This window comes from Tursiops truncatus, chromosome 4 (genome assembly GCF_011762595.2).
Source record: "Tursiops truncatus isolate mTurTru1 chromosome 4, mTurTru1.mat.Y, whole genome shotgun sequence".
Taxonomy (NCBI): Eukaryota; Metazoa; Chordata; class Mammalia; order Artiodactyla; family Delphinidae; genus Tursiops; species Tursiops truncatus.
In genome coordinates, this window is record NC_047037.1 from 142,401,790 (window position 1) to 142,420,357 (window position 18,568).

At 57.3% G+C, this 18,568-nt stretch overlaps 1 protein-coding gene across 2 annotated transcripts in view; it reads left to right on the forward strand.

The window, feature by feature from the left end:
• The window catches only part of TRPM2 (transient receptor potential cation channel subfamily M member 2), a 49,827-nt gene that overhangs the window by 7,475 nt on the left and 23,784 nt on the right, over nt 1-18,568 (forward strand). Inside the window, exons 3-12 of one of the 2 annotated variants that reach the window (XM_033856214.2) lie at nt 499-587; nt 4,124-4,292; nt 5,507-5,687; nt 6,174-6,340; nt 7,901-8,081; nt 9,228-9,289; nt 10,390-10,590; nt 14,588-14,690; nt 17,052-17,173; nt 17,377-17,715. In XM_033856214.2, the coding sequence (XP_033712105.1) occupies nt 499-587; nt 4,124-4,292; nt 5,507-5,687; nt 6,174-6,340; nt 7,901-8,081; nt 9,228-9,289; nt 10,390-10,590; nt 14,588-14,690; nt 17,052-17,173; nt 17,377-17,715 (1,614 nt within the window). The remainder of the gene's footprint in view (nt 1-498; nt 588-4,123; nt 4,293-5,506; nt 5,688-6,173; nt 6,341-7,900; nt 8,082-9,227; nt 9,290-10,389; nt 10,591-14,587; nt 14,691-17,051; nt 17,174-17,376; nt 17,716-18,568) is intronic. The other variant, XM_033856218.2, reaches the window with a different exon arrangement.

Sequence of the window (18,568 nt, forward strand, 5' to 3'; positions counted from 1 at the left end):
CCAACAGGGAAGGTCCCGGGCTGGCTTCACGGAAAGCCCCGGCAGGCCTGTGTTGGAGACACTTGAATGTCACAGCCCCTGGTCGGGTGGGAGGAGGGTGTCTCATGTCTCAGCCCGCAGTCCCACGACACGTAGGCAGGTATCCTGACACTCATTGGCCGCCTTTGCACCACATCACGCTGTTCCTGAGGAAGGTCCCAACCTGGAAGCACAGTGCTTCCCAGTTTATAGGCAACATTGACCTATAAACTGTAAAGGGCTGTGGACATTCCCTGGGGCCCAGGAGGAAGCGATTCCTCAGGCTCACTCTTCCCTCCCCGATCTGCGCCTGAGGGCCTCCAGCAGGGGATGGGGAGAACTCGGTCTCCCATCTCTGAAGAAAGACCCCTGAAGTGTGCCAGGGCGCACAGGCGGGTCTGAGTGAGGTGTGGGATGGGGTCTTTGGAAGAGTGTTGATTTGACTGTCTCAGGATCTCAAAGTGCCCTTTTTACCCTCAGCAAGGAAACCTTAGTTCATGGATTCCTGAGAACATCAAGAAGAAAGAATGCATGTACTTTGTGGAAAGCTCCAGACTGTCCGATGCTGGGTGAGTGGCTTGTTCTGTGTTTACGGCCCCTTCCCTGTTGCCACGTGGAATGGCTGAGCAGAGCAGGGCCGACCGAGGGGCCTCAGTGGGGGACAGTCCCTGTGTCTGTACCGGCCTGGGATGCTCGGAGTGTTTCCAACCCCACAAACAGGGTTGATTCGTGTTTGCATTTCCCCTCCGGACACACCCTCGTCTGCGCTGTGCCACAAATGGGCCTCGCTCTTTCTTACTTCCACTCCTTTGTCACCTGGTGACGCTGCCTCTGCCACGGAGCCCTCCCTGACCACACCCTGGGATGGAACCTCTCTCCCCCACTACACTCCGTGTTTCCCTTTTACGCCAGTTGCCGATGGCCCTGCAATCGTGTGGCTTTGTGGTCCTCTCTGAGCTCTGACCGTGTCTGAGTTACTTTATTACTTCCCTGCTGGACAGATGGCCAGCATCCAGCTCAGACTGTGAACAGTACAGGGAGGAAGGGTGTCCTCTGCGGGGATGATAGAAGAGGACGGTGATCTGGAACCAGACGTGCATGATCACCGACGGTGACGCTGTTCCTGGGGTCCTGTGATGTGCCCAGGGTGCGATCACAAAAAGTGCCCCGTTTGGGAGTTCACGCTCCAGCTTGGCTCCGTTTCAGACGAGAGCCCTCCTTTCTCCCCGGGGGGTGGTAGGGGAGGACCCTCGCGTCAGAGGAAGTGGCCACCGTGCTCCAGATGACGGCCTCAAGGCTGGCAACCTCCAAAGTACTTGGTGGTAATCAGAGTTCAAGTTCACACCGATTATCCCGACAGTATGCAGAGAGTGCTTTGCACTGAGGTCTCCAGTTTTAGTTTTTAAAAATAGGTTTCGGGCTTCCCTGGTGGCGCAGTGGTTGAGAGTCTGCCTGCCGATGCAGGGGACACAGGTTCGTGCCCCGGTCCAGGAAGATACCGCATGCCTCGGAGCGGCTGGGCCCGTGAGCCATGGCCGCTGAGCCTGTGCGTCCGGAGCATGTGCTCCGCAACGGGAGAGGCCATAACAGTGAGAGGCCCGCGTACTGCCAAAAAAAAAAAAAAAAAAAAAAGAGAGAGAGAGAGAGAGGAGGGAAAGGGTCTGTTCTAGGCTAACTGTTAGAACCTATGAGAAAGTTTTGGGTAGCCTTGGGCCAAGCTGGAGCGTGAACTCCCACATGGGGCACTTTTTGTGATCACACCCTGGGCACATCCCAGGACCCCAGGAACAGCGTCACTGTCGGTCATAAATCATCATAAAAGTGGTCCTCGTCCTGACCCTCCTTCCCGCCTCGGACCCAGCTCTCTCCTCCGTAAATGGAGGAGCTGACACGAGGTGCTCAGAGAGAGCCCGGTGAGTCTGCGAGTGACTTGAGTCCCTAGGGGTCGTAGAGGAAGGTGTACGGGGCGTGCTGGGAGTTCCTTATGGCTGGCCCTGTGCTCCCAGCCCTGGGGGCCCCGGCCTAAGCAGTGGGACCAGGGGTAGCCAGGGACGTGCCTTGTGGGTGGAGAAAGGGCACCCAAGTGAGCCCAGGAGACTGAGGTACAGGGTGGGCCATGGCCGTCTTAACCCGTCCTTGGTTCTCTGCACGGTTAGTTAGCCTACACGAATTTTATAAATTATTTCCCATCTAGAACCTCATTTGGCCCTCACAAGTTTTGCAAGCTCGAGGTCAGACAGTGTATTATTTTCCCCATTTAACGATTGAGAAGTTGAGAGTCAGAAGCCCCTACGGACAAGCACTCCGGAAGCAGCAGGGAAACTTGTTTTCTCTCTCTGAGTCCAGTTGTGTTTCCCCCACGCCATTGGCTCAGGCTTCACCTGCTTTGGGACTTCTTTGGTTTGGTCTCATCTATATCTAGTCTTCCAGGTCACTTGTTACTAGCAATAGCAGGACTCTAAAAGAAACGTGTAGATTTCCGATTAAACAAGCTGTAAAGAACACGGTTGCTGTCTTCTCTCCCTCCTGCAACCCCAAAGAATAGCCGTAAAGGAATAAGATGATTTCAACCCACGAAGACAAGGCAAGAGAGGAGGTGACAGTTGAAAAGGGGTAGCCGGGCGTTCTCTTTGGGGGACCACGTGTATCGTGCTAGCCCTGTGTCCAGAAGTTTCTGCTTGGAGCCTGCACTGTGTGTTTTTTAAACCTTTTTATTTTGAAATAACTATATATTTATAGGAAGTTGCAAAGATACTACAGGTAGATCCCATGGTTCCACCAGTGGTTACACGGTCACCTCCTCTTCCCCACCATCTGTAACCCCTGGCAACCACTCATCTGCTCTCATCCCTATAACTGCTTCCTTTCCAGAATGTCATATAAATGGAGCCATGCACAGTGTGATCTGTTGAGATTGGCTTTTTTCACTCAGCAGGGTGCCTTTGACATCCATTCGGGTGGTGTGTGTTGATAGTTGCCTCCTGTCTGCTGCTGAGGAGCAAAGTGGCCGCCATCACAATATTTATAGTGAGGTTTTTGTGGACGGCAAATGTTGGGTCTTATTATTTTTTTTACCTGCTCTGCCAGTCTCTGTTTTTTTTTGATCAGTGTATTTAGAATGTTACATTTAATGTGACTGTTGATATATTAGGACTTAAGTCTGCCACTGTATTTTCTTGTTTACATTTCTCTCTGTTTTTCTTTTTCTGCCTTGCTGTGAGTTACCTGAATCATTCTTAGAGTTCCATTTTGATTTATCTATGCTGTTTTTGACCGTATCTCTTTGCATAGCTGTTTTCTTTTTAGTGGTTGTTCCAGGTATTACGTTATATATCCACAACTCATCGCGTGTTACTGACATCTACTTACCTACTGATGTATCCAAAACTCATCAGAGTCTCCTGGTGTTGACATTTACCACGTTGAATCAAGTGTAGAAACAGTTCCACCTTTTACAACACTTTGCCCTTCCCCGTTTATAATATAATTATTTACAAAATTTCGTCCGCATGCACTGAGAATTATGTTCGATCATGGCGCAATTTTTCTTCAACAATCACACATACTTCAGAAAATTCAAGAGGAGGAAAACGTGCTATATTCACCCATACTTTTATTCTTTCCATTGCTCTTTCTTCCTTTTTAATATTCCAAAATTCCTTCTTATAACGTTTTGTTTCTGTTTAGAGACCCTTCTCTGGCCAGCCTTTTTGGGGTAGTTCCCTGGTTTCCTCTCATCTGAGAATGTCCTGATGCCCCTTTTGTAGGTGAAGGATAGTTGTGCTGGGTGTAGAATTCTGGGTTGGTAGTTTTTGTCTTTTGAAAAATGTCGTGTCACTTCTTTCTGGCACTTGTTTCTGGCTCTGATTCAAAGTTGGTTGTTGGAATTATTTTCCCCTAATAGGTAAGGTGTCATTTCTGACTTTCAAGATTTTTGTCTTTAGTTTTTAGAAGTTTGACGATTGTGTGTTTCCACCGGCTCTCGGCTGGGGTGCCTCGTTCGCCCTGCTGGGCCGCCAGTCCTGACCCCTCTGGGCCTCCTCTGACGCTCGCAGTGGGGCGGGGGCAGGCGCTGGTCACCCCTGGTGACCGAGTGGCTTTGCAGGAAGGTGGTGTGTGAGTGCGGCTACATGCGTGAACAGCACTTGGAGGAGGCCACCAGGCCCCACGCCTTCCAGGGCAAGGAGTGGGACCCGAAAAAGCACGTCCAGGAGATGCCAACAGACGCCTTTGGTGACATCATCTTCACGGGCTTGGGCCAGAAGGTGGGAAAGGTTGGTTTCCATGGTGACTCCGTTGCTCTTACTGTGGACCAGAGCCCACTGTGGGTGACCAAGGTGGCTGGGACTCCCTGGGGTAGGAGTGGGAGGCTGGCGGAAACCTGGGGCGGAGCCCACCTGCCCAGCACTGAGGGCGGAGTGGATGGGGCTCGCATGGCGAACGGGAGACACACGGTGCCCTCAGGGAGCAGGCAGGGCCACTGCTGGTGCTCTGCAGGGTGTGGGCAGGGTGGCCCGGATGGCTTTTGTCACTGCCAGGAGGGAGTGGGCGAGGGGGGGGAGGGCAGTGGGGAGGACCTCGAGGATGGGGTGAGACCCAGGAGCAGAGGCGAGAGTCCTGCCAGTGGGGGGCGGGGTCCCAGGCCTGCCCGGGAGCACGAGGGCAGGGAAGGCGGCAGCAGCCGGAGGCCCAGGGCCCGCTGAGCTCCCAGCTGCTGCAGACTCAGAGGGATCGCTGGACCAGCAGTACCTCCAAGCAGAGTCTTGGACCACCCCCAGACCTGCTGAATCGGAGGCCCGGCCACCCTGGTCTCAAGCAGCCTTCCGGAGGATTCCGTGGCAGCTCTTGGGCCGCACTGTCCTGGAGGGTCTGGTGTGGCCACTTATTTCTGTGCTGGGGTTCTGGGACCTTGAGCTTCTTGTTAGCCGGGTGTGACCTTTTCCCTCGACGACTCTGAGTCGCGGACGCTGCCCACTTGGCCCAAGAGGCTGAACAAGGAGGGTCGGGCTGGGGTGGGCACCGGCCCCAAGCCCTGCCCCTCGTGAGCCAGTGTCGGGGCAATGCCAGGCCCCCCCAGGCGCAGCTGGCTTAATCTGAGAGGGGCGTCCTCTGCGGAGCATTGGTGGGAGCGGGGAGGGGGGAGGTGGTCTTCTGCAGCATGGGGGCGGGGCAGGTGGGCAGCAGCCGGTCAGACCCTGTGGAGGTGATGGCGGGCGTGGCCTTCCAGGGAGACTGGACTCGGGCATGGGGCTCAGGCCGGGAGTGCTCCCAAAACAGGGGCCAGGGGCTGGTCTCCTCTGGGCAGCCTCCCCCTTCCCTCAATCAGTGTCCGCTCGGGTGTGGCCACTTTTACTCGCGGGGTCTGGACCCGGGTGTGAGCGTCCACCCGCCCAGCTGGGGCTCCAGACACTGCTGGTGCAGGACGGCTGGGCTCCGGGGCGGGGGTGGCCGCTCCCTGACCCTCTGGGGTCTTCTGACCTCCCCGCAGTACGTCCGCCTGTCCCAGGACACGCCCTCCAGCCTGATCTACCACCTCATGACCCAGCACTGGGGCCTGGACGTCCCCAACCTTCTCATCTCCGTGACGGGCGGGGCCAAGGACTTCAACATGAAGCCCAGGCTGAAGAGCGTCTTCCGAAGAGGCCTGGTCAAGGTGGCCCAGACCACAGGTAGCACCAGACCACAGGAGGGGCTCAGGCCTGGGAGTGATGGGCGGGAGGGAGCGTCCCTGGGAGGCCAGGCCCGGGCCGGGGGGGGGTGTCCGGTCAGACTCACCCCCCCCGTCCACCGCTGTGCTTGGCTTGCGCGTGGCGGCCGACGCAGCTCTCCACTAGCGATGCTTTGAAGTAGACACATTCAGAGACACTTCTGAGATGCCGTGCTCCCGAGAGCAGGACAGAGGGATGCAGCAGGGAGGTGGGGAGAGAGGGCAAGGCCTGCAGTCAGCGACGGGGGTCCTGTCCTGTCCCCGCCCCCGCCTGAGCAACGCGGGGAACCGCGGCTCCCAGCTGCCGCAGGAGGACGTGATCGTGGCGGGGCTTCCCTGAGGCCCTGGTTGGGGTAGAGGGTCTGCAGACGTGGGGCAGTGAGCACCGGAGACGCACAGGGCGTAGGCGTCGGACGTGTGCGTGGCAGGGCCCTCTGCTCCTTCCCAGGGGCCTGGATCATCACCGGGGGGTCCCACACGGGCGTGATGAAGCAGGTGGGAGAGGCGGTGCGCGTCTTCAGCCTGAGCAGCAGCTACAGCGAAGGGGAGGTGGTCACCATCGGGATCGCCACGTGGGGCACCTTGCACAAGCGGGAGAGCCTTATCCACCCCGCGGTGAGCTGGGGGCTGCTCCCGGGGCGGGCGGGGGCGGGGCGCAGCAGCGTGTAGGACCCTAGCGGGTGCTCAGCGGACAGGCCACCACCTGGGCAGCAGGGTGAACGCAGTGTGGAGGGGAGTGGCTGGACAGGGACACAGGAGGCCCAGGCTCAAGCCCCACGCCATGGAGCCTGGTGACCCCAGGCGAGTAGCTACCTTGGTTGGGTTCTGGTACCTTCCCTTGAGATCACGGGATGGGTCCACACAAGAGTCTCTGGAGCCGCCACTGGTCAGGGGCTCCTCCTGACGCCTCCCTGATGAGACATGGACTTTGCAGAAGGCGGAAGCTTGGCCGGGAGCCCACAGCCAGTGAGCATCTGGGGTGTCAGATCCCAGGGCCTGGCCTTCTGGCCCCAGAACCGACAACACTCTGGTTCCCCTACTGAAGACAGAGCCTTCCTGCGTCCGTTCACCTGGGTGCAGCCCTGAGAAGCGATCGCTTAAATGTGGGGCTGTGAGTGGAAGAGATCATTCGATTCATTCAGTGAGATTTTGGAGGACGGTAGATGTGACATAATGAGCACATGTCCACCTACTTCATGGAGTCAGGAAAGTTTGGGGGAAACACTGGCCCCAACGACAGGTCTCCTTGACTTGCTGAGGAGACGTGATTATAGCAGCCCCGTGAGGGCTGAGTTATGAACGAGCCCTTGCCCTTCCCGGCCGGCGGCGGCAGCCTTCACTTCCTGGGGAGAGCGTCCTCTGGAAGGTGATTCCTTGTGTCCGTCACAGACGCTTGTCATCGGGCCAGTCTGCCCCTCGGCCCTTGTCCTTTTGTGTCAGCGTCAGAGATGTGCTTAGTGGACGGGACCGGTTCTGTCTTGAAAGCTTGTTATACGGAGTGGAAATCTGAGGCCACGGGAGACGGGCTGACTTCCAAGATCACTCTGCACTTGTCTCCCCATTTCGAGTTCAGAAGACTTCCTGCGATACCACCTGCCGTCCTCTGTGGACACCAGGGGCCGTGTGCGCGGGTCCGGCAGCCACCCCTCCTGGATCTGGGTCCTGGGGCTGCTGGGACAAAGGACCACAGAGCTGGTGGCTTAAAGCAACAGAAATGTACTCTCTGACATTTCTGGACACCAGAACTCCAAGACCAGTACCACCCGGCCAAAATCGGGATGTCGGCAGGGCCAGGCTCCCCCAGAGACGGTGGGGGAGGAGCTATTCCCTGCCTCTTCCAGCTGCTGCTCTGTGGCCGCATCACTCCAGTCTCTGCCTCTTGGTCACATGGCCCCCTCCTTCTCCTCGGCACCCTCTTCTAAGGACACCTGTCATGGCATTCAGGACCCCCCTGGATGATCCAGGTTAATCTTCCCAGGCTCAGACCCGTAGCCTCATCACATCCGCAAAGACCCTTTCTCCCAATGAGGGAACGTTCACAGGTTCCAGGCATTAGAGCCTGGCATCTTGGGCGGGGGGCGGGGGGGGTCACTTACCCAGCCTGATGGAGCGCCTGTTCTTGGTGGGAAAGACGTAGAGCTTTCCGTCTGTCCGTGCCCACCTCTCCACCCCCAGGGCGGCTTCCCAGCTGAGTACATCATGGATGAGGACGGCCAAGGGCACTTGACCTGTCTGGACAGCAACCATTCCCACTTCATCCTTGTGGACGACGGGACCCACGGCCGCTACGGCGTCGAGATTCCCCTGAGGACGAAGCTAGAGAAGTTCATATCGGAGCAGACCAAGGAAAGGGGAGGTGAGCGAGGCATGCTTTCCAGGGTGCTCGGGGGGGAGAGGGGAGCAGGCTGGTCCAGGTGTCTGGGGCTCCGCTGGCCGTGACCAGGACATTCGGCAGGTGGGGTGCTGGGGGGGGGCGTGGTCAGAACACACACTCGTTCAGGGGTTCATTTTCTTGCGTCCCTTTTAACCAGCAGAAGGAAAGTTCGGGCAGGCACTGAGGTCATAGCATCCTACGGTCACTTTACATCACAAACACGTCTCAGTTCAGAAATCAGAGCGTGCGGTAGTCAAAGCTTGGACCTTGGCGTCTCTTCCCTTGTGGGTGGGATGGGGTGGATTCTGGGGTGTTGGGACGTCAAATACATACGATTTTGCACACGATTTGCAGGTTGGTTGGACACCTTTGAGCCGAGGTTTTCAAGCTTCTTTGCACATCAGGGGTCCCCAGGGTATGGGTTCACCCCCAGGGTCTCTGATTCACAGGTCCGGGTAGTGAGGACTTGCATCTCCCAGTCCCCAGGGGACACGGATGCTGCTGGCCTGGGGACCACACCTGGAGAACTTGTTTTGACCAAGAGAAGCTGGGTGGGGAGTGTTGGGGGGGTGTGAGTGTGTGGGGACGGCGAGACCATGTGGGCTCTTGGAAAGAATGTTTGCTTCCCAGGGAAAGATGTTTCTAGAATCGTCACAAGCCCTCCTGGTTGCCAGGCTGGATGAAAGGCTGAGGGTGGGGCTGGCTGGCCAGAGGACGGAGTTGTGACGCCGTGCTCCCGCGCCATGCCTGGTGCCCGCTGGCTTGACGTGTCCCCAGCCCTGCCCAGATTCGAGGCGCCACGAAAGGGCTGCAGGGAAAAGCAGTCTGGTTGCGGCGGCCGGCCGGGCAGAGCGGACCAGCTGAGGATGGTCTACAGCCCTCGCCGTCCCTCCACCCCAGAAAGCAGGCTGCTTGTGGTGGCCAGTGGGGCAGAGCGGACCAGCTGGGGATGGTCTACAGCCCTCGCCTTCCCTCCACCCCAGAAAGCAGGCTGGTTGCGGTGGCCAGCCGGGCAGAGCGGACCAGCTAGGGGAGCCTTGGGTGCCTTCCCTCCACCCCAGAAAGGGACTGCAGCGGGCAGGGGTGGGGGGCCCACGATCCTAAACTGGGCTCTGTGCTTCGTCCTAGGTGTGGCCATCAAAATCCCCATCGTCTGCGTGGTGCTGGAGGGGGGACCCGGCACACTGCACGTGAGTCCTGGCTGGGGGGGGGCGGGGTGTGCTTTTGGGGGTCAAGTCCTGCTGCAGGTGGGACGACTGCCCCAAGTGCTGTCACCAGCCCCGCAGGGGGGTCATCAGCAAGAGGGGACAGGGATCCTGTCCACTGGGTGGGGGGGTCGGAGCCCTTTGAGTGGCCCTGCCGCAGGACGGGTGCTCTGGCTTTGGCCCTGGGGCTTGACCTGCACAGAAGAAAGAGGGGCTCCAGAGGGGCCTCGGGCAAGGGTGGAGCCCATGCCCCCCTCCCAGGACCCCCGGGCAGCCCATGGGGGGTTTCTGCAGCTCTGCACCCAGACTCCCGGGCGGGGCTCTCAAAGTACAGCCCTCGGCTGCCCCTCAGCCCCGTGGGACCAGCAGCTAGATGTCAAGCAGGATCCTCAGTGGCTGTGACATGCTGCCGTGGACCTTTGTTCAGAACCCACTCTCTGGCGTGGAATGGGCCTCCCTTGTGGAACGCGGGCCAACTTGACCTCTGCTGTAGTAACACACGACATTACAGCCTGCAGATCTGGGGCAAGAGCGTGACGTTCTGTTTATGGGATCATCGAAAGTGTCTGTTTATGTTTAGTAACCGCAGGAGGTCAGCGCAGGATCCTGGGGTCCCTGGGAGGACGGGATGCGTCTGGTCCCCACTCCCACCGTGGCTCTCCTGCAGCATCACCCAGACAGGGCGTCCTTCCTGCTGGGGTAGAACCCCTTCCTCAGGTTGCTCACCCTGGGTCTCCGGGGGTCTCCCTCGATGTCCTGGTTAACGAGGGGGCGGAACTCTGGCAGTGCCCCCTCCTTCTGGAGATGGTGCTTCCGTCCACACATCAAAGGGTGGAAATATACAAACCTTTCGTGACAGTGGTGTTGAGTGACAGGCCTGAAGGAGGTGGTGTATCGGGTGTGTATCCCACGTACAACAGGATTAGCCACTTTCCCCTCCGAGCGGTGGGATGCTACCAAACAAATGCCTTCTGTAAACTTGCAGTAGCCAGACATCAACTCTGTTTGAGCATCTCTGTATTAGAAGGTGTCCGTGCGGGTGTGGAGTCAGGTCCCGGGCTCACGGTCAGCCCCTGTTGTTGCAGACCATCTACAATGCCATCACCAACGGCACCCCATGCGTGATCGTGGAGGGTTCGGGACGAGTGGCTGACGTCATTGCCCAGGTGGCCAGCCTGCCCATCTCCGAGATCACCATCTCCCTGATTCAGCAGAAGCTGGGCCTGTTCTTCCAGGAGATGTTCGAGACCTTCACCGAAAGCAGGATTGTGGAGTGGACCAAAAAGGTGAGGCACACGGGCGCATCAGTCACCAGGCGTGGACCTGCAGCCGGTAGGTTAGACGCCATCAGCCTGGTAAGCGGGACCAGGGCACGCCAAAACCAGACGCGGAGACCCCAGCGGGCCTGGGGCGGGCACGGGAGTGATCTGCAGAAGGTGGGGGGCTGTGAGCCTGGAAGGCAGTGGGCCCAGGGCAGGTGGGAAGCCCTCAGCTGAGGCAGCAGGCTGTCCTCAAGGGAGAACGTGCTCAGCCTCTAGCCTGCAGAACTCCGGGCCTGGGCCGGTACCGCAGGGCATGAGGACCCTGCTGCACTGGGCGGGCAGGAGGCTGGCGCTGAGGCCCCGGGGGAGGCAGAGGGGTGGGGAGCCCAGATTCCGGCAGAGGGGAGCTGCTAGGGATGGCAGTGGGTGGCAGGGTCCGGCCCAGCCTCCAGGCCTGGTGACCTCAACGCCACTGGGGAGATTAATGGAGACCTTCTGGGGTCGGCAAGGCGGGCAGACGTGCCAGATGGGGGCCCATGCGTGGTTCCGGGAACCATGTGGTGATCTGGGGCTGCTTCACGTGCACCCTTAGATAGAGGCATCGGAGGCTGGGCCCATCCTGGGACCAGTGTTCTGGGGGACCCCCCCCATCTCCAGGGGGTTTGGAGACTTGAGACCTGGGAGGGAGCTAGTTACGCCCAAAACGGGCATCCTTTCTGCTCTGTGGGCAGGAGGTACTGAGTGGAAGCACAGGGAGTTGGGGACATGACCCTGTGGTGACAAGTGCAGAGAGAGACCGTCAGAAGGGCGACCTCAGCTTTACTTCACGTGCCGGCCTGTCCTCTCTCTGTCTTTGTTTTGTAATAATTTTAGATTTGTGGAAAAGCAGCACAGGTAGTGGAGGGTTTCTGTCCGCCCTTCACCCAACTCTACTGCTGTCAACATCCGACATAAGCCTGGTGCGTTTATCAGAACCTAGAAGTGAACTCTGGTTCATCCCTGTTGACCAAACTCAGGCAGTTCGGATGTCATGTTCATCTACTAGTGGCCTTTTGCTGTGCCGGAGTCTGAACCATTAGCTTGGTCTCTTCATTGTCCTTTTTCTTTCTTTCTTTCTTTTGTTTTTTTTAAGTGTGGCATTTTCTAACTAGCCCACCGGATTCCAGAGATTTTCTGGAACACCATCATATGAACTGGATGAAAGTGGGCTGCTCTGGTTGTGGGCTGGGCTGGGGGCTCTGGGGCCTCGCTTTCTGCCCATCCCCTCAGCTCCTGAGCCGTGAGCCTCGTGGGTGCTACCACCCCCAAGAGCTCTGGTTCGGTCCTTTCTCCTGACCCAGGGAGACCATGGCTGTTACGGCCCAGGACCATAATTGCCCTGCATTTCAGTATTTCTGCTTTAAAGTGCATTGGTATTTGCTCTTTCATAGCTACAGTGGGAGATAACACTGGTTACAGATGGGTGTAGACTTTGCTAGCATCCCTTATAGACGGGGTCCTCGGTGGACCGGGGGGAGAAATAGCGCAGGAATGTGCCTACGGAAGTCTCTCCAGGTCCTGAAAAGAAGGAATGTCTCTCTCACATCCTCCGAGGCTGTTTGGCTCAGTTGGGTGATCTGGGGCACTTGGAATGGACCTCAGAATTGGCCATCTCCCCAGTCCAGATTTCAGGGGCCCTGGTGAGCTCTGCAGAGGGACACTAACCCATGGCCCCCAGCCTCCAAGGGGGGTAGGTGTGAAGGAGAGCGCTGGCTGAGCCCTGATCACCCACGAAGCCCTTGGCCGGTGGAGAACCGCCGCACCTGTGGCCCCTGTGGTCCTGCTGTTCGGCCGCACTCTGGGCCCCGGGGGCAGGGGCTCACCCGCCCCGAGGTCACCTGACCTCTGTTTCCTGGCAGGATCCTTTGTGGGATGGGGGCAGTCAGTGCCTCTCTGACCCTCGGTTTCCCCAACAAGTTGGGGCTGACAAAGCAGTCAGGGTCTGTGACTTTCATCCAGCTCCGTGGATGCTAAAGCCAGGCTGTAAAAACTCATGGAAATTCCGTTTTAAGTGCCTGACACGTGCCTTTCAGGGCACGTCTGTGGAGCAGCTGAGCCCCCACCGCGTCCAATTTCAGGCCGTGTGGACGGTCTGTGCCCAGCAGCCAAAGGCCACGGGGAGGGCTGGGACCCCGGATGGGGGCTGGGGAGGGGGAGGGCAGCGGGCCTGCTCCGAGGGGAGCCAGGCGGTTTTTGTGGGCGGCACAGTGACCCTGCTCTTGTCTGTCTTATTGTGGCCTCAGAGGACCTCCTTAGAAGCCAATGTTCTGTGAGATTGTTTTCGCTGTTGGCGTCAGCTCGGCTGCCAATGGACATGGTGGGGATTGGCTGGCCGGCTCTGTGGCCTTTCCTCAGTTAGTCTGTAAATTATTCAGGCAGTTCTCAGAAGCGGATCTAACCTGCCTAGGTTTAAAGGGGCCCGTGTTTTCAATCCCTTGCCAAGTAGAGGCCTTAAAGTGGTGTTTCATACACACCAGTCTCAAGCCAGGGGCTTGCCCTCAGTGGTTGTTCTCGTTCAGTGGGGAGAGGACCCCCAGAGCCGTGATCGCTGATTCACTCCACAAACCTCAGGGCTGGTCTGCCCCATGGCAGGTACTTGGGTGTGGCCCTTGGCGGGTGTGGACATCTGCCATGGGGGTCTCGTTGCCAGCCCGCGGCCAGCACCACATACCTGGGGTCGGAGGAGTTGCTGGCCCTCTCTCAGCAATCCCGTTTTCTTATTTGCAAAATAGGGGTAATTGGTACTTAAACGCAGAGGATGGAGCAAGGTCACCTGGGACAGTGCTAAGTGGTTGTCAGCACATACACGCTGACGGTAGCTGCTTCATCCTGTGAATCAAAGCAAGGGTTAAATCCCGGAGCGATTTCAGCTGGAAGATGGAATTGGGGTTGGGAAGAGAGACCAGGGGTATTTTGGAGCTGACATGAAAGCTGGACCCCGAGGGGTTAGGGAGGTTGGGGTCTTAGAGGTGGAGGTGGGGTGTGCAAGGGGCCCTCTAGGTGGGAGCAGTCTGTACAGAGGCGGGAGCTGCATGGCCAGGCTGCGGAAGGAGGTGGGAAGGCAGGTGGGGCGGCCGGGAGCTGGGGGAGGAGCCTGAAGCTGTGGGGGTGTGGGGAGCTAGTGGATGGCTCCCCCCCGTCTCAGGGTGAAGGGTTCAAGGCAGGGCAGCTACTGGTGGCAGACACGGCAGCTGAGAGATGATAGATACGATAGGTGATAGCTAGCTAGACGGGTGATAGGCAATAGATGATAGGTAGATAGATAGATAAAATAGATACATAATAGAAAGATAGGTAGATAGATAGATAAAATAGATACATAATAGAAAGATAGGTAGATAGATAGATAGATAGATAGATTGGAAGGGTGGGTAGCTAGCTAGGTGTATAGAGAAGTAGGTAGATAGATACATAGGTAGATGGGGCGACTAGCTACATAGATACATGGGGTGGGTAGGTAGATATATAGAAGGGTAGGTAGGTAGGTAGGGTAGGTAAGTAGGTAGACAAGTGGGTAGGGTGAACAGTAGGTACATAGATACAGACACACGCATACCTACAGACATACATGCGTACACACACAGACTGATGGATAGCTAGGTAGGTAGGTAGATGATTGGATAGACGAGTGGATGGATGGAAGGACGGACAGGTAGGTGGGTAGGTCCTCCCCCAGGCAGGAGGACCCGGGGAGAAGTCTTCAGTTAAGTGATGCTGAGTGTTGATCAGTGACCGATCAGTGAGGTGAAGATGCTTTACACGTGGGCTGTGTTTTCCACCCCACAGGCCACTCGCAAACACCGTGTGTTTGGTCCTCATGCATCTTTCATCTTCACCGTCTGGGGTGCGGGGGGCGGGGGGCCCTGGCTACACAAGCAGTTAGGACTCCTGCCTGGGGCTCTGGCTCCGTGTCCAGGGCCTTGGTTCTGAGGGTGCCTTTGGGGAGGCGGGAGGCACCTCACGTGGGGACCGTCTTTTGCAGATCCAAGACATCGTCCGGAGGCGGCAGCTGCTCACCGTGTTCCGGGAAGGCAAGGATGGCCAGCAGGACGTGGATGTGGCCATCCTGCAGGCCTTGCTGAAGGGTGAGGGGCAGGCAAAGTGGGGACAAGGGGGAGGAGCCGGCTGAGGGTTCGGGACCCTGAGTCCTGGCCTAGAGGAGCCAGAGATGCCACCCGTGGGCAGATGCGCTGGTCAGAGGGCAGCTGGTGGTGGACCTCGCCAGGCCTACCTCATGCTCCCCCTGGGCAGGTGGGCGCCCACCACCAGTGTTGGGGAACGGGCTCCTTTCTCAGCTTACCTCCTCCCCTGAAATCTGAGTGCCGTCTGCACTGATCTACCCCTTAGTGGTCATCAGTTTCTCATAAAATTCTAGCATAGAAAGAAAGAGCCTTGGAAGACTGCTCCTGTCTCCCCACCGTCTGTCTCATGGTTAACGCCTCTGCCCCCAGCGCAGGGCAGAGTCCAAACACAGGGGTCCTCAGGACCAACAGAGCTCTCGACCGACTTCTGCTCCGTAGTCTGATCTCTGCCCTCCAGCCCGTCCTCCCCGGGCCCACACTTCACTCTTCCCTCTTCTCCCAGTGCCACCCTGCCCTTCCCGCCGGTGTTGCCATGGCTGAGACATCCCTGGTGCCCAGAAGCCTTTGCTCTGCGCTGAGCAGCCCCTCACCCTGGCGGGACACCAGCCCCAGGCCAGCGCTGACGGCAGAGCAGGGGCTGTCGTAGCAGAGGATAGCTTTCGCTTCTCTGTGCCTCCGTCCACACGCCATGGATGCGGGGCTGGGCTCCTCTGCACCCTTGCCAGCACTTGGTACTGTCAGTCTTTGAAGCTACAGCCCTCCTGGTGGCCGTGAAGGGAGATCTCGGTGTGGTTTGGATTTGCGTCTCCCTGGGCTTCCTGGCCATCTGTATTTCATCTTGGGGAAATGTCTGTCAGATCTTGTGTCTGTGTTTATTTGTCTTCTTATTTTTGAGGTGTATGAGTTCTTGACATATTCTCATACAAATCCTGTGTCGGATCTATGTGTTGGGTATATTTTCTCTTGGTTCATCGTCTGATTTTTTTTTTTTTTTTTTTTTTTTTGCGGTACGCGGGCCTCTCACTGTTGTGGCCTCTCCCGTTGCGGAGCACAGGCTCCGGACGCACAGGCTCAGAGGCCATGGCTCACAGGCCCAGCCGCTCTGCGGCATGTGGGATCTTCCCAGACCGGGGCATGAACCCGTGTCCTCTGCATCGGCAGGCGGATTCTCAACCACTGCGCCACCAGGGAAGCCCTGCTTTTTTTTTTTTCAATAAATTTATTTATTTTATTATTTTTGGCTGCGTTGGGTCTTTGTTGCTGCGTGCGGGCTTTCTCTAGTTGCGGCGAGCGGAGACTACTCTTTCTTGCAGTGCATGGGCTTCTCATTGTGGTGGCTTCTCTTGTGGTGGAGCATGGGCTCTAGGTACGTGGGCTTCAGTACTTGCGGCATGCGGGCTCGGTAGTTGTGGCTCTCGGGCTCCAGAGCACAGGCTCAGTAGTTGTGGCGCACGGGCTTAGTTGCACTGCGACGTGTGGGATCTTCCCGGACCAGGGCTCGAACCCGTGTCCCCTGCATTGGCAGGCGGATTCTTAACCACTGCGCCACCAGGGAAGCCCCTCGTGGTCTGCTTTTATATGTCCTTCAAGGTGTCTTTGGAGAGCAGAAGGCTTGTATTTTAACACATTTTAGTTTGCTAACTGTTCTCTTTATGATTCACGTTCTTTGCATCCCCTTCTTTGCTTCACGTTCTTTTGCATCCCCATCCCCTGGGGGAAAGGAAAGAAATCTTCTCCTTTCCCCCAGCTGCACATTTTCGTCTGTTTCACTGTGGAAGCTCTGCAGCCACAGCTTTTATATTAGGTTTATTTTCTGCCTCGGGTTACTTTTTCTGTGTGGTGTGAGGTAAGGGTCCAAGTTCTTTTTTCTTTTTCCCCAAATAACAACCCATGTTTTAAAATGTTAACCCAGCAAGAGCAGAAACTAGTTGGGCAAAATACTTGCACTGAGAACCTGGGTGAGGTGGTGGTTTTGCAAACAGGGCAGAGGAAGGAAATGTGATGGTCTTTGTGGTCCAACTTTTGAGTGTGAATCTGAAACGCCTGCCTTTCAGAGACCCGTGTCTAGTTTAAACTTAGGGTGGGGGCTTGACCAGGAGCTGGGGACAGAGTGGAGGGCTGGGGTGAGTGGGAGTGGTGACAGAAACCCAGAGATTCTCTGATTCTACCACTGAAAGGAAAAGGGATTTTATAAGGGTGCGTGCAGGGGAAGGGTGGGGGATGGCGGTGATTTTGTGACCTTATCTGTTCAATTAAAATGATGGAGACGGGTGGTGACACACCCCTCCCTCTCTGACTTTGATAGATGGGGAGGGGCTTGGAGGCCCAGATCAGAGCCCCTGACGCGTGTGCTTTAACCTGCAGCCTCTCGGAGCCACGACCACTTTGGCCACGAGAACTGGGACCACCAGCTGAAGTTAGCAGTGGCGTGGAACCGCGTGGACATCGCCCGGAGTGAGATCTTCACGGACGAGCGTCAGTGGAAGGTGAGGCTGTGGGGGGTGCCCTGGGGAGGGGCGTGCTGGGCCTCGGAACAAGGGCAGGCCCTGAGGTGGCCTCGTCCAGACCCCAGCTCTGCCCTCAGTGAGGGCGGCTGGCACGTCTCCTGGCATCCCCGTCTCGGGGGCACCGAGATAAGGGTTATGCGGGGCGATGACCACATGCACGGCCCCCCACGGCCCGCTCTCAGCCCTCAGAGCTGTACCCCATGATGACGGCCGCCCTCATCGCCAACAAGCCCGAGTTCGTAAAGCTCTTCCTGGAGAACGGGGTGCGGCTGAAGGAGTTCGTCACGTGGGACACGCTGCTCTACCTGTACGAGAACCTGGAGCCCACCTGCCTGTTCCACTACAAGCTGCAAAAGGCGCTGGCCGAGGAGCCCGAGCGCCCGGCGCCCCGTGTGCAGATGCACCACGTGGCCCAGGTGCTGCGGGAGCTCCTGGGGGACTCCACGCAGCCGCTGTACCCCCGGCCCCGCTCCAGCGACCGCCCGCGCCTCCTGCTCGCGGTGCCCAACATCAAGCTCAGTGTGAGTGCTGGCCATGTGCCATGCGCACCGCTGTGTCCTCGGACCTTTGAAACACGGGCTTTATTTTCACTGGGAAAGTCAGCTTGGGCTGCCGTAACACAGACGGGGCGACTTACACAGCAGGCGTCTTTTTCTCCTTGCCCTGGAGCCTGGAGTCAAGGTCAATGTGTCGGCAGTGGGCTTCCGGTGAGGTCTCTCCTGGCCTGCAGGGGACCAACCATCTTCTTACCCTGTCCTCACACGGCCTGTCCTCAGTGTGTCTGGTATCGTTGCCTCTTCTCCAAGGAACACTGGTCCTGTTGGATGAGCACCCCACTCTCATGACCTCATTTAACCTTGATCACATGCTTGAAAGCCCATCTCCAAATTACAGTCACATTAGGGGATGGGGCTTCAACATATGAAATTTGGGGGATGCAGTTCCGTCCATAACTCTCCCTTTCTGAAGACCTCCAATGGTACCAAAAGTTATGTGGGGAGAATGCTCTCGCCTGTGCCCTGTACCCCGAGCCCTGCTCACAGGTGCAATCGGTGTCTGTGTAGCCAGGTCAGCATGTCCCACGCGTATCTCTGTGAGACGCATGTGTGTTGCAACAGTAGGACAGGGGCTTTTCTCGTCTGCATCCTCATTTGATGGGAATCCCGCAGCCTCTCGACACGAAGTACGACGCTGGTGTTTGTATTTATGTGAGGGAGCCTCTTCTTCCGACTTATTAAGTTTTTACAAACAAAGCCTCAGTGCCGATCTTTGTCAGATGCCTTTTGAGGAGTTGAACTGCTCTTCTTTGACCTATGAATTTGGTGAATTATAGGTCGTTCTTATTTTTTGATTCCTGTTTTGAATCTCAACTCG